Source organism: Heloderma suspectum, chromosome 4, assembly GCF_057233095.1.
Source record: "Heloderma suspectum isolate Gila_16-S chromosome 4, 16-S_ref, whole genome shotgun sequence".
Taxonomy (NCBI): Eukaryota; Metazoa; Chordata; class Lepidosauria; order Squamata; family Helodermatidae; genus Heloderma; species Heloderma suspectum.
Window position 1 is genome coordinate 303,585,751 of NC_139461.1, and position 15,135 is coordinate 303,600,885.

A 15,135-nucleotide genomic window follows, 5' to 3' on the forward strand; every position below is an offset into this window, starting at 1 on the left:
ACCTGAGGGGCTCATCTTCCGGCGTCATCTCTTTTAGCCTTGTGATACGTTCCATGGGGTTTTCTTGGCAAGAATACTGGAGTGGGTTGCCATTTCCTTCTCCAGTAGACCACATTTTGTCAGAACTCTCCACCATGACCTGTCCGTCTTGGGTGGCCCTGCATGATATAGCTTATGGCTTCACTGAGTTACACAAGCCCCTTTGCCACAACAAGGCAGTGATCCATGAAGGGGTTTTATTGATCATGCTGCTGTTTTATTGGTATTTTATTTCTGTGGCTCTAGGGATGTTTTTGTACCACCTGAGTTATATTTTGATGTAGTGTTGGGTTTTTATATGCTTTTGTCAGGGCTCTGCCATTGACTTGGACCCCCTGAGCAACTCCTTAAGGACCTCTTGCCTCCTTAAGAGTCCCACCTTCCTTCTTTTACCTTCCCCTTCCCAGTAACTTGGGGTTTAGACAGTAGGTGTGGAGTGATTGACACTCTAGACACAGGGTTTAACCACAACAGTTTACTAGTAGATTTAAAGCAAGCAATCACACTAAAGGTATTTACACAATAGAACAGAGTGAGACAAAAGGCATTAAGAGAAAATAAAAGTTGCAAAATGCAAGTTCCTTTATTAGCTGTACTTGGACTTCTCTGGGCTGCTTCTTCCTGCTCCCTCTTCAGGCTCTGGTCTCCCTAACTCTGTTCTTACTGTCTCTCTCACTGTCTATATACCCTCTTTCCTCAAAACCAAAAGTACTGTTTCGAACCTGGAGAAATGAAACTTAACAGGGGAAATAAAACTTTAACTTAACTGGGGAAATGAACTACTCCTCTGAGGGATACCCCCTCCCAACAAAAAACCCTAGGCCTGTAAACCTGACCCTTTTTTGCCCTTTGGCTCTGTAGGCCTCAAATTTTCACAGCTTTATACTGGAAAGCTTAATATACTAGTGCATTTTTTAAACTTTTATGCTTGCATTTTGTTCATCATCTTGGGTAAACTGATCCCTAAAGGGTAAATAAATTAATAAATTTAAATAAAAAATTATTTACTCCTGAAAAAGCCTAACCTGGACCCAGAGGATGTTAACAATTATAGGCCAGTGGCCAACATCCCCTTCCTGGGCAAGGTGCTTGAGCGGATGGTTGTAGGACAGCTCCAGGCACTGTTGAATGAAACGGATTATCTAGATCCATTTCAATCGGGCTTCAGGCCTGGTTTTGGAATGGAAACTGCCTTGGTCACCCTGTGGGATGACCTCTGCCGGGAGAGGGACAGGGGGAGTGTGACCCTGTTGATTCTCCTGGACCTCTCAGCGGCTTTCGATACCATCGACCATGGTATCCTTCTGGATAGGTTGTCTAGGTTGGGAGTTGGAGGCACTGCACTACAGTGGTTCCACTCCTACTTGGATGGCTAATTCCAGAAGGTGGTGCTGGGGGATTATTGCTCTGTGCCATGGCAATTATGCCATGGGGTTCCACAGGGCTCTATTTTATCCCCCATGCTGTTTAACATCTACATGAAACTGCTAGGGGAGGTTATCCGGAGGTGTGGGCTGAGGTGTCATCAATATGCGGATGACACCCAGCTCTACCTTTCTTTCTCATCAAAACCAGATGAGGCAGTGGCTGTTCTGAATCAGTGCCTGGGCATGGTAATGGACTGAATGAGGGCCAATAAACTGAAACTCAATCCAGACAAGATGGAGGTACTGTTAGTGGGTGGTTCGTCTGCCCGGCTAGGTGATATTCAACCTGTTCTGGAGGGGGTTGCACTCCCCCTAAAGGATCAGGTTCATAGTTTGGGGGTGCTCTTGGATCCAGAACTGTCACTTGAGGCACAGGTGAACTCAGTGGCATGGAGCACTTTTTATCAGCTTAGGCTGGTATACCAACTACGCCCTTATCTGGACAGAGATAGCCTTGCTACAGTTATCCATGCTCTGATAACTTCTCGTCTGGATTACTGCAATGCGTTATACGTGGGGCTGCCTTTGAAAATGGTCCGGAAACTTCAGCTGGTCCAAAATAGGGCAGCAAGATTGTTAACAGGGACTGGCCTGCGAGCTCATATTACGCCAGTACTTTTCCAGCTGCACTGGCTGCCAGTCCATTTCCGGGCCCGATTCAAAGTGCTGGTGTTAACATTCAAAGCCCTTAACGGCTTGGGGCCAGGTTACCTGAAGGATCGCCTCCTCCCATATGTGCCTGCCCGGACCTTAAGATCATCATCAGCGGCCCTTCTCCGTGAGCCCCTGCCAAAGGAAGTGAGGTGGGTGGCTACTAGGAGGAGGGCTTTTTCTGTTGTGGCACCCCGGCTCTGGAATGAGCTCCCTAGTGAGGTTCGCCTGGCGCCTACATTGTATTCCTTTCGGCGCCAGGTGAAGACCTTTTTATTTTCCCAGGCATTTTAGCATTTTAGCTTTCTAAATTTTTAGCTTTGCTGTTTTAAATCTATATTTTAAACTCCTGCACTGCTGCTAGGTTTTATTGTGGTTGTATTGTTATATTGTGGTTTTAATGTTCTATATATTTTAAATTGTTTTATTGTGTGCTGTTTGGTTTTAATTTTTGTGAACCACCCAGAGAGCTTCAGCTATTGGGCGGTATAGAAATGAAATTAATTGATTAATTAATTAAAATAAAATAAATTCATTTCCATTATTCTCATTGGTTTTTGACTTCTATTGTTTCTCCTGCCTGTAACTCTGGCAAACATTTTTCATATATTCTAGTACTCTTTCAATGTATTTTATTTGCCAAATATCAGGCAGATGGGGGAAAGGGTCCTTGTTTCTATTTAATAAGGCACACAGGCACATACCAATAACTGCTACCTAAACTAAATGGAACTGTGCAGTTTGGTGAAGTTTGGTGACCTGTACAATCTCTTTCAGATTGTTTAGACTTTTTCATCTGAAGACAGATGATTGAAATGAATGAGAAACTAATATTTATTTATTCATTCATTCATTCATTCATTCATTTCATTTCTATACCGCCCAATAGCCGAAGCTCTCTGGGCAGTTCACAACAATTAAAACCAAACAGCACACAATAAAACAATATAAAATATATAGAACATTAAAACCACACTATAACAATGCAACCACAATAAAACCTAGCAGCAGTGCAGGAGTTTAAAATACAGATTTAAAACAGCAAAGCTAAAAATTTAGAAAGCTAAAATCGGCTTTTATATTTTTCACATACGGGTTGCACTGTATGTGAAAAATACGTATCTCTGCACAGAAATACAGGAGGATGAGCTTGGTAGCCCCATCGAGAGCATCTGGATCAAAATAAATGGAGCAAAGAATAAAAGGGACCTGGTGGTCGGAGTCTACTACCGGCCACCCAACCAAGGAGAAGATGAGGATGAAACTTTTGAAAAGCGAATAGCCAATGTTTCAAGGAAGCATGATGTAGTAGTGATGGGGGACTTCAATTTCCCCAATATTTGTTGGGAGACAAATTCTGCAAAACATGGCCCCTCCAGAAAATTCCTGACCTGTGTGGCAGATAACTTCCTCCTACAGAAAGTAGAGGAAGGAACTAGAGGATCGGCTATCCTTGACGTGATCCTAACAAACAGAGATGACTTAGTGGATAAAGTAGCAGTTACAGGAACTCTGGGGGAAAGCAACTCGAGTTCTTCGTTCTAAAGGAAGCAAAAGCCGAGTGTAGTCAAACCCATTCCCTGGATTTTAGGAAAGCTGCTTCTAATAAACTCAGAACAATGATTAGTAAGGTCCCATGGCAAGTGACTCTAACGAGAAAAGGAGTCCAAGATGGGTGGGAGCTTTTAAAAAAGGAAATTCTCAAGGCAGAATTACAAACAATTCCAACAAGAAGAAAAGGTGGAAGACAACAGAAGAAGCCAATGTGGCTTCACAAAAAGCTTAGGGATGACCTGAAAACAAAAAAGGACACATATAGGAAATGGAACAAAGGCCAAGTAACAAAGGAAGAATACAGACAGGTAGCACAGAATTGCAGGGATGGTGTCAGGAAGGCTAAAGCTGAGAACGAGCCAAGGTTAGCGAGGGATGCTAAAAACAACAAAGAGGCTTTCTTCAGCTACATGCATAGTAAAAGTAGGGGTGTACGAAACCCCGCTTACCTGGCTCTGCCAGGTTCCGCAGGTGGGGGGAGGCACTCTGTGCCTCCCCCTGGAATCCTGGCTGGCCAGCTCCGCTCTGCAGCCAAGCCGCAGAGCCGCCGGCCAGCTCCGGCCGCCCACCCGCAGCCACACATCCGGCCGCTGGGCAGCCCTGCAGGGACGCAAATGGCAGCTGTCGTAGCCGCCATCATTTGCGTCCCTGTAGTGAGCCGTGATAGGCTACATAAATATTTACGTAGCCTATCACGGCAGGGGGGAAATCCCAGCATACGCAAATGGCGGTAGCCACAGCCATTTGTGTAGGCTGGGTTTTTTTTCCCCTTGCTGTGATAGGCTACGTAAATATTTATGTAGCCTATCATGGCAGGGAGGAAAAAAACGGCTACCGCCATTTGCATATGCTGGGGTTTCCCCCCCCACCACCGTGATAGGCTACTTAAATACTTATGTAGCCTATCATGGCCTCCGCAGGGACACAAATGGCATCCCTACGTTAGCCGTGATACGCTACGTAAGTATTTACGTAGCCTATCACGGCTGAAGGAGGAGAAAGCGAATGGCGGCCACAGGACAGCCGCCATTCGCACAGCAGCGTGGACAGGAGCAGGTAAGTGCTCCATTTTGCGCGCCTTTCATGAGGCAGGGGCAGCGGGCACTTTGTCCTGCGCGCCTTTCGTGGGTTGGGGGGCGGGGGCGTCGTTCTGTGACAGTTTTCGGGGGGCCGAATGCACTGGCATTCGGCCTCACTGAGATCCGTTGTGGAATTTTCTGATATCCCTAAGTAAAAGGCAGAGGAAAGAAATGGTTGTTCTGCTATTAAATAAGGATGGCAAAACGATAACAGATGACAAAGAAAAGGCAGAGGTGTTGAATTCCTACTTTGGCTTAGTCTTCTCCCAAAAGAGGGTCTATGACCCCACTGGCAAAGGCGAAGTACAGGCTGAAGGGGCAGGATTGCAGCTTGAGATCAATAGGCATATGGTCAAGGAACACCTAATTACTTTGAATAAGTTCAGATCTCCAGGGCCAGATGAACTGCATCCTAGAGGAATAAAGGAACTGGCAGAAGAGCTCTCAGAACTAGGGATGGCAGAGAATTCCACCACAGATTCCAGTGAGGCCGAATGCACTGGCATTCTGCCCCCCGGAATCTGTGGCGGAATAGCCTCCTACCCCCCCACCTGCCCCGCGGAACCCCCAGGGACGAAGCTTACCTTTGGCAGCAGTGCAGCAGCGGCGCGGCGGAAGGGGCGGCAGCAGGGGCGGTGGAAGGTGCACCAGCACACTTTAAGAAGGATGCAGACAAACTGGAGAGGGTTCAGAGGAGGGCAACAAAGATGATCAGGGGGCTGGAAACAAAGCCCTATGAAGAGAGACTGAAAGAACTGGACAGGTTTAGCCTTGAGAAGAGAAGACTGAGGGGAGATATGATAGCGCTCTTCAAGTACTTGAAAGGTTGTCACAGAGAGGAAGGCCAGGATCTCTTCTCAATCATCCCAGTGTGCAGGACACGGAATCATGGGCTCAAGTTACAGGAAGCCAGACCCTGGCTGAACATCAGGAAAAACTTCCTGACTGTTAGAGCGATACGACAATGGAACCAATTACCTAGGGAGGTGGTGGGCTCTCCCATACTGGAGGCGTTCAAGATGAGGCTGGACAGTCATCTGTCAGGGATGCTCTGACTTGGATTTCTGCATTGAGCAGGGGGTTGGACTCAATGGCCTTGTAGGCCCCTTCCAACCCTACTATTCTATGATTCTATGGTTATAATGTTTCATTCATTTTAAAAACAAATGTACATCCCTAATGCTTCATTCAAAGCACTTACAGCTATTATCTTGTCATAGTCCTCACACCAAGCCTGTAAGGTAGGTGAGTAAGTAGTGTTATCCATATTTGGTCTAAGCCAGGGATGGGCAGAAAGTAGATCTTCACTTATTTTGGACTTCAGTTCCCAACAACCCTGAACACTGGCCATGTGAGCAGGGGCTTCTGGTGTTGAAGTCTGGATATCTACTTTCTGCCCACCCCTGGCCCTGGCCTAAGCTAGCCTTCCCCAAACCAGCAACCTCCAGATGTTTTAGACTACAACTCCCATCATCCCTGCCCATTGTCCATGCTGACTGGGGCTAATGGAAGCTATAGTCCAAAATATCTGGAGAGGACTGGGTTGGAGAAACCTTGACTGGGCCTAGAGCCATTTATTTCTTTATTTATTTTTATTTGATTTGTACCCCGCCTTTCTACCAAGAAAATGGCACTCAAGGCAGCTTACAATCATAGATGAATAAAAACTTCATTATTTATTGAAATAATAAATCCATTAAAAATACAATGAAAAACACAGCAATAATAGAATAAAGGCAACGCCTGCTTAGATGCCAAAGGCCAGGCTAAATAAAAAGGTCTTTGCCTGCTGGTGGAAGGACAGCCGAGTGGGGGCTACCTAGCTTTTGTCAGGAGGGAGTTCCACCATCTGGGAGCAGCCAGCGAAATGGCCGTCTCTCATATCCCCATGAAATACACCTCTGAAGCAGGGCTGGCCCTAAGATAAATAGTGCCTTCGGTGCCTTCCCCACCCCACCCCAGTCAGTTTTGCAGGGCCATCCGGACAATTTATGGGGCCTGGTTCACGTGTGATGTCCATCAAGAATGACATTGCTCTCGTTGCCTTGATCTCTCAGCCACTGTGCTACAGTTTGCACAAGTTCAAAAAGCCACATTCTGAGCAGTGGCCGTGCGCTATGCAACACAGCAGAACTATCACAGGTTTTACTTACAATACTTTTTCGTCATGTAGCAGGTCCTATCTTTCGGTAAGCATTCTTAATTTTAGAATATCCATTATTTTTATCTTTACACATAATAAAGAAAAGTTATAAATTTAAAAAAAGGATCCAGCTGGCCTCCTAGAGCTTATGGCTTTGTTTTACTATTATTTCTATAGCGCTGGTAACGTTTACAGTATTTGAAGTGCTACGCGCTCGGTAACATTGCCTGAAAGTAAAGCTGTGTTCCACTGATTTTTACCTAGCACAAATGGCATCAAAGTGGAAAATGAAAAAGATACATACTCTAAAGCTAATTGAAGCTAATATTTTTGTAGTTAGAACCCAAAGAACCTGTAGAAACTTGAAAGAAACGTTACATACACTCGCTTTTTCTCACTGTAGCTCACTGCAGACAGTACATTCAAAAAACACAGCTGTTGAGCTCAGCTTGACGCCCCCCTCAGTTCAGTGCAAGTGACCGCCCAGCTCACCCACCCCTAAGGCCAGCCCTGTTCTGAAGGCAGTGGTAGTGAAAGAAAGGTGTCACCCAAAGATTATAAAACCCAGGCAGGCTCACAGGGGAGATTTTAGGTAGCCTGGTCCCAAACCATGTGCTCAAGGCAAAAGAGAGATTTAAGAGCATAAGAAGAGCCCTGCTGGATCAGACCAAGGGTCCACCTAGTCCAGCATTCTGTTCACACAGTGTCCAGCCAGCTGTCAACTATTTGAAATGGAGATTTCACAGTTCATGGCACAATCTCTTAGCCGCTACACGAAACCAGTTCTCCATGTTGCCAACTCAATTTGGACTGCGGATTTTCCTGTTTTACTTTTGGAGCTGGGTTTGTTGTTGTTGTTGATGGTGATGATGAAGGAATATTGCTTGGCTAGACTGCTTTATCGCCTGTCTCTGATCAATGCACCCAGGACTTAACTCAAATTTGAGGACCGTGTCTTCTCATGCATCCAACCTGTTCAGTGTGTTGCAGAATTTCAAACAACTTGCTGCCTCAAAATGAGAACCTTGCTCCCAATGCACTGACAAATTAGAAGATCAGATTCTGAAATGGATTTGTCTGTTCACTGGAAATAGACCCAAGTCTTCTCCTGTGTCACACAATATAGGTTTCCAAAAGAATGGTCCAATCTTCTGTTTGGACAAGGAGAGTTGTTGTTTTTTTTCTGGTATAGACTGAACTCCTGTTGAACAGATGACCCTCAGGCATAAAGTGCTAACAGAGGCAGAAAAACCAATGATGCTAAAACACACACACACATGCACAGAATGACAACAACATATATGCAGTAGGTAGAGTAACTGGATGCAAAATGAACAGCTGCCTATCATCACTCTTTCCAATGGTGAACTTAGCTTAGCCTTTCACAACCTAGTGCCTTCCAGATGCTTTGGACAACAATGCCCATCATTCATGGCTGTGAAGGGTGGAAGGGCATACTCTAATTCCCAGCAGTGTAGGCAGGGGCAAACTATTGCCAAGGTAGTTTACTGCCACCATTTACATCCACCTCAGCCTGAGCCAGAGGCTTTCAGACCTTACAGGACACCCTTGAGAGTTAGGAAACAGGGATTCAGCTTCGCCCACCCTTTTCCCAAGCCTGAATTGTTAAACAGTAGCAAGTAGGGATGCTGAAGAAATTCAAGACAGACTAAAATGAGCTTGCGTTTCTAAGAATCCAACCAATGACAACAGACTGCAAAATGAACTAGCTCTTACACTGGTTGTACGATGGTGATGCCGGTTAACAAAACACAGGATGCAAATCATCAACTCGCCTTGCAATGCAACAAGAGTACGGAGACTAATTGGTAATTTTGTCCATTGCAGGAGCCGTTGTGATTGCCTTTGTGGTCTGCTGGCTTCCGTATCATGTACGGCGACTTATGTATTGCTATGTGCCAGAAAATCAGTGGTCAGAGTGAGTAACTTATTTCTGAACATTAATCGCTGAATGCTTTAAGCCAATTGTATTGCCACTCACCCAGCCTTATCCCTGCCCGCCCCCATCGCCACAGTCACATACACACACACACACACACACACACACAGCTAGAATTGCAGTTCAGTTCATTAAGGATCTTCAGCAGTCCTTCTCCGGGAGCCCCTACCAAAGGAAGTGAGGTGGGTGGCAACTAGGAAGAGGACCTTTTCTGCTGTGGCACCCCAGCTGTGGAATGAGCTCCCTAGAGAGGTTCGCCTGGCACCTATGTTGTACTCCTTTTGGCACCAGGTGAAGACCTTTTTGTTTTCTCTGCATTTTAGCACTCTAGTCTTTTAGCTCTGCTGTTTTAAATCTGTATTTTAAATCTCTTTATTATAATACAATAAATCATTGCTGGCTAGATTTTATTCTGGTTGTACTTCTACACTGTAGTTTTAAGTTTTTACATTTGATATTGTTTTTATGCTGTACTTTGTGGTTTTAATTTTTGTGAACTGCCCAGAGAACTTCGGCTATTGTGCAGTATCGAAAGAAAGAAAGAAAATAAGAATTTACCAAACTTTGTAAGGTTCTCCATATTCAGAATAAAAAGAACTTAAGATTTTTAAAAACTGGATGTGGGAGAAATCAAAACTGACAGATTCATCCACCCAGACCCAGGGCTTTGAGTGCTTTGCTCTTAAAAGTCTGGATTTGAGTCCCTGTGCATTCAACTATGTTAGTGCTGAATCAGGGTTGCCATCTCTTTTTTCTGACCAGCTCCTCATCTTTAACAGCTATATGGCTATCAGGTATGTCATGGTCCTCTCCAAGTTATTGTACAGGAGAGAAAGAACTTGAGATTTAAAAAAATAAAAATAAAACCAAAGGCAGGAGAAAGCAAAACTGACAGATTTGCCCATTCCTAACCGCAGCTAACTCCTGACCTCTTGGCAGATGACAGCAATTGGATGAGGAAAAAGGCTGGATATTCTAGCTGGGTAATGGCTCAGCACCCCTCCCTTTCCTTCCTCCTTCAAGGGTAGAAGATTTGGTTGAGCCTTGAGCCAGGTTCACAAGAACATAAGAAGAGCCACACAGACCAAAGTTCTACCTAGTCCAGCATTTTGTTCTCACAGTGGCCAACCAGATGCCCCAATGGGAAGCCCACAAGCAAAACATCAGTGCATTTGCACCCTCCCGCTTCTGGCGGATGCCATAGTTTGACTATGCAGTTTGACCAGGGGGTATCATAGCCCCTGAATCCATCAGGTCAAATTGGAACGTCCCAAAAGTAAGACCAAGGTGCCAGGCCCCGAACCTGAACCTGAAGCTTGGCTTGGGCAAGGCAACTGAATGCGCCCATGCTGTTTGTTCTCCTAGGGTTCTGTCCCCATGAGAAAGCAGAGGGCCCATTTGGAGGCCATTCAGTAGGGCCACAGTGCACGACTTCAGTCCAGATCTCTCTCCTTTTAAATTCTCTGCAACTTCCCTTGACTCTGTCATTAGTCTCTGCTTGGAGATATAAGTGCTCAGCTATGCTTTGGACAGTGGAGACTGGTAGCTCCAATGTCACGGGGTAGTGAATCAGCTCCGGGTTTCAGTTAGAACCAGTCAGAACTCTAACGGAGCTATCCAAGGTGCTGCCGATAACTCATTTAGAGTTCTGACTGGTTCTAACTGAAACCCAGAGCAGAACCACTGCCCCATTGACATCAGAGCCACCAGCCTCCACTGGCTTTGGAGTATTTTTGTCAGGTTTCAGCAGTGGACACACTCCAGGTAATTGGATTCCAGGACTAAGGTGGTCAGTCCAAGAAGCAGAAATGTGGTCTAAAATAGGCGGGGATCAGGTTCTAGAGTGGCCAGAGCTAGGTGCATTGTCAAAACCAGGCAGAGGTGAAGATCCAAATTAAATCCCTACCATGCAGTTAACAAAACATCACTGATGGTTTTGAAAGTGGCAATATTTCTTCAGAAGTTTTCTCATTCCCCCCCCCCACCAATTTTCCCTGAAATTTCCCAGTTTTTCCAGAACAGGAAAAGAGACGTCAAAATTCCAGGGCTGCAGAAGCCTATCTTTTTTGTTCACTTGTACAAAATGATTCCAGGAGGAACCCAATAAAGGAACAATAAGCTGCCTAATATGGACTCAGACAATTGGAGCCATTTTACCCAGTATTGTCTCCTCTAAGTGGCAGCTGTTCCCCAGAATATCAAGGTTGCTGTCCCTCTCCTACCTGAGCTCTCTTACCAGAGATCCATTACCTGGAGATATCAGAGATTGCACCTCAAACCACCTGCATGCAAAGTATGTTCTTTCTACCACTGAGCAATGACCCTGATCCCAATGTCAGGAGCCCAGGGGGCTAGAACTAGGAATAGAACCTTGGATTGGTGTTCTGCTGCCCCATGAGGTGAGCCACTGGCTACAAGGCACAGCTTGGTAGCTCAGGATTTTGTCCATGGTTATCAAGCTGTGGTTGATGCACAGCTCAGTGTTATTTATGTTTGTTTGTTAAATTTATATACCACCCAAATGCCAGATGCCCTTGCGGTAGTTACAATAATATTGTTTTTAAAACAAAACAAAACCCTAAATGACAATAAATTAGCAACCAACACAATTAATATAACACTGCAAATATCAAAGTAATGGAACCATCCCACTGAAGATTCACAGGGGTAGAGTTAAACTTTTTGACTGGGAATCCAGTCAATACGATCCTATCTCCATGGAGAAGTCTTGTGAATCTCAAATACGTTCTGTCCTTGAATTAGGGACCTCTGATGTTCATACAGACACCCCAACTGTGGACCCACCTTTATTGTTTAGGTGCAGGCTACTGCAAGGCTACAGTGCTACATTGTCTCAGCTTTAGCTCCAAGCTGGGACAAGAGGTGCTGCTAAATCAGGGGTGGGCAACTTAAAGTGGTCTGGGGGCCATGCAGTCCACAGGGCACTATGCAGTCCACAGGGTTGCCCCCAAAAAAAAGAAAAAAGGGGGAAATGAATCCATAGTGCTGTAGAGGGCAAAACCGGTTAAATTTAACTTGTTTCCAAGCTAAATTTAATCCCTTTGGTGCTTTATAGCTGCTATGGATGCCATTTTTTTTGTTTAAAATTGTTTTATAATTTTGGGGGCAGCAAAGGGTGGCAGGGACTGCACTGGAGGGGAGGGGCATCCCACCCAAGTGCTACATGTTACCCACCCCTGTGCTAAATGACCAATTGGAACACAAAACCCACATTCCGATGGCTTCCTTCTTACTTTTACTGGGATTTGAAACATGGCAAAATCAAAAATGGAACAGCTGCACCAATTGAATTCCCAGTGCATTTCAACACAGGTCTTTATCAAGGGAAAAACTCATAGAGACTTTTTTGGAAGATTCCCCTTCTTCCAAAGATGACTCAAGGAAGTAAAGGAGAGGGAATCCTCCAGAAAAATATCTAAACGTTTGTAATTCCTTTGATAAAGACCCATGTCAAAATGTATTGGGAATTCAACTGGTGCAGCTGTTCCTTTTTTTATTTTGGTTTCCAGCCTTACAGCTGTTTTTTCTGATCCCTATTGGTACTGTGACTTGAAATATAGCCTCTTTCCAGTGTAAAAGATACTCTCCTCAATTTGTTGCTCCCAGGGTAAAAAGAGGAACTTCTTTGCCTCTGGTTCTTTTTTCTCTATATCCTTACAATCTCCCATTCCTGGGAGCCTTATGCTGGGCTTCTTACCCTACTGCTGATGCTGAATTAAAATGCCCCTGATAGTGGGAAGGAAAAACACCCAAACATTCTGATGCAGTGTTTTTTTTTTTTGTTAGGATCACATCCTTGCCTAATGACCAGATGTTCCATCCTTGAGAATCTGGTGAAAAAGATGTACACTTGCTGAATTTGTCTCACCTAGATGATGTTTCCTGCCATTCTCCTTGCCTCATATTGTCTTGCTTAGTTTAGGGTGTCTCGTCTTCTTCTTCTCTTCCATCAGCTTCCTTTATGACTTCTACCACTACTTCTACATGCTGACAAACATCCTCTTCTACGTCAGTTCAGCCATCAACCCGGTCCTCTACAACCTGGTGTCTGCTAACTTCCGCCAAATCTTCCTCTCAACGCTCATGTTCATGTGCCTGCCATGGAGGAAGAAGAAGAAGAGAACCAAGTTTAACAGGAAGTCCAACAGCATCTCCAGCAACCATACTTTTTCCAGCCAAGTCACCAGAGAAACCACCTACTGAGAATTGGGCATTGCCAATGAAGGGAAGAATAAGGGTCTCAATTCAAGACAGAATTGGAACTTGTGAAGAGGGCTGTACTGCTTTTATACATGGCCTCCAAATTCACCATAGCATGAATGTGTTTAGCTGGTTGTCATACATTGGAACGAGTCGGTGTCTGTTCTACAGGTTAACTTTGGGGTTATATTAATGCATTGGCCTCTGCCTCTTGTGAGTAATGTCTCCATGTTTTGTCATTTTGATCCAGCATAGAAGTTGTCTGTGATGTCATCCAGGAAACTGTAGCATTTATGGAGTCAATGTTGGCTAAGCTTGAATGCCTCTTATACTGCAGTCCACCCATTTCTCAGCTTAAAAGTGCTATGGGAACATTGAACAAGATTGAGATCCCCACTCCTGGTGATCTTGAGATTATAAAATGATATGGAGGCTGGATAGGCATTGCGGCTGGGTTGTTGTTTTTTAGTGAAAGGGGGTTGTTTTTTAGGGTGGGGGAAGGGAAACTTCTTCAACAGGACTTTACAGAATGAGGAATGTAAACTATTCAATAAAGAAGGGCATGCAATACTCAGGGAATGAGGTTATTATTGTATTTTTGGAATTAGCTCTGAATTCAGGTTCTGTACCCAAGATTTGGGAGAACTCCCCTTTTGTTTCACACGGGGGAATGCCTTCGTGGTTCCATGGTGCCATATTGGGTTTAGTTTCAGAGAACAATATTTCAGACTTTTTCACCCAGGGAACCATTTTCTTTGTTGTTGTCCATTTTGAATGTGCCTGACATGGCAGGGCCAACTTCTTTGATCAAAGCCACCAGTCACAGCTACACTAAATAAGCATATTTACACAGAGTAGCTATGATGTTAGCAAAGGGTTTACTAAGCAACAAGATGCCTGCTTTAAAAAGAGAGAGAAAGGCAGGGAGTTTGTAACTTCTGTTTACTATTGAAATTTGCTTGGGATGGAGAGGAAGAGGGAGTCCATTTTGATTAGTGATCAAGTTCTTCTGCTACATCTACAACTGTGTAACCCTCATTTTGTGCCAATAATATGCTGGGTGCTGTACAGAGCAGAAGAATGATAAAGGCCCTGCTCAGAGAGCTTTCAAATCTACAGGGGGAGAACTAGAAGTGGTGGAACAAGAGCTTAGGAAATTGTAAGTGAACAGTAAATCCGGGGGTGGTAGTCGGCAGTGGAGAAATGGGAAGGGCTTGTTTAACTAACTGTGTGTAACAGATCAAGGTAGAATGATGAATAAAGAGACAGTAGCATCTTCTGGCCTAAAGAGCCTAATCTTTTTTGTTTATTACATTTCAATTCCACCCTTTCTCCAAGGAGCTAAGGACATACGCATAGTTCTTACCTACTCCCCATTTTTATCCTGACAAATAAGCCGATGAGGTAAATTAGGATTAGAGATGGCGATTAGCCTAAGGCACCCCTCACCAGCCTGGTGCCCTCCAGACTACAACTCCCAGAATTCCTGACCATTGCTGTGGTGGCTGGGGCTGATGGGAGTTGAAGTCCAAAACGTTTGGGGGGCACCAGGTTGGACAAGATTGGCCTAAAGTCTCCCAGGAAGCTTCATGGCTGAGTAGAGACTTGAACCTGAGTGGAAAATTGAACCTACTTTCCCTATTCCCTACTCAGGAATTTTCTGAAATTTACACACACACCCCAGCGCTAAAAAGAAGACAGAGAAGAGGAGGAGGAGGAGGAGGAGGAGGAGAAGGAGGAGGAGAAAAGTAGGGATGTACAAGAATTCTGCTCTGTTTGCAAATCATGCAAACATGTCCTGTTCATAAACCCGAACATGAACGTGAGGAGCATTTTTCCTGAGAAATGTCGGCAAATTCCCAAATCGCATTTGAAAAGTGCATTTCAAAAAATGCACACTTCAAAATGCACATTTTTAAAAAAAAATAGGATTTTCACATGTACTCAGTGGGGGGAAACTGTGCAAACCACATGTTGTAAATGAAAATAGGACCAAGCCTAAACAAGCTTCGAAGTGATTTTTTTAGAATTTAGGCAAGCTCGAAAATCCCTAGAGAAATC

The 15,135-nt window shown here is 44.6% G+C and overlaps 1 protein-coding gene across 1 annotated transcript in view; it reads left to right on the forward strand.

The window, feature by feature from the left end:
• The window catches only part of NTSR1 (neurotensin receptor 1), a 158,309-nt gene extending 143,965 nt beyond the window's left edge, over positions 1-14,344 (forward strand). The window contains exons 3-4 of the mRNA XM_084848414.1: positions 8,742-8,832; positions 12,828-14,344. Coding sequence (XP_084704540.1) covers positions 8,742-8,832; positions 12,828-13,077 — 341 coding nt within the window. The 3' untranslated portion in view covers positions 13,078-14,344. The remainder of the gene's footprint in view (positions 1-8,741; positions 8,833-12,827) is intronic.
• Positions 14,345-15,135: the final 791 nt, after the last annotated feature.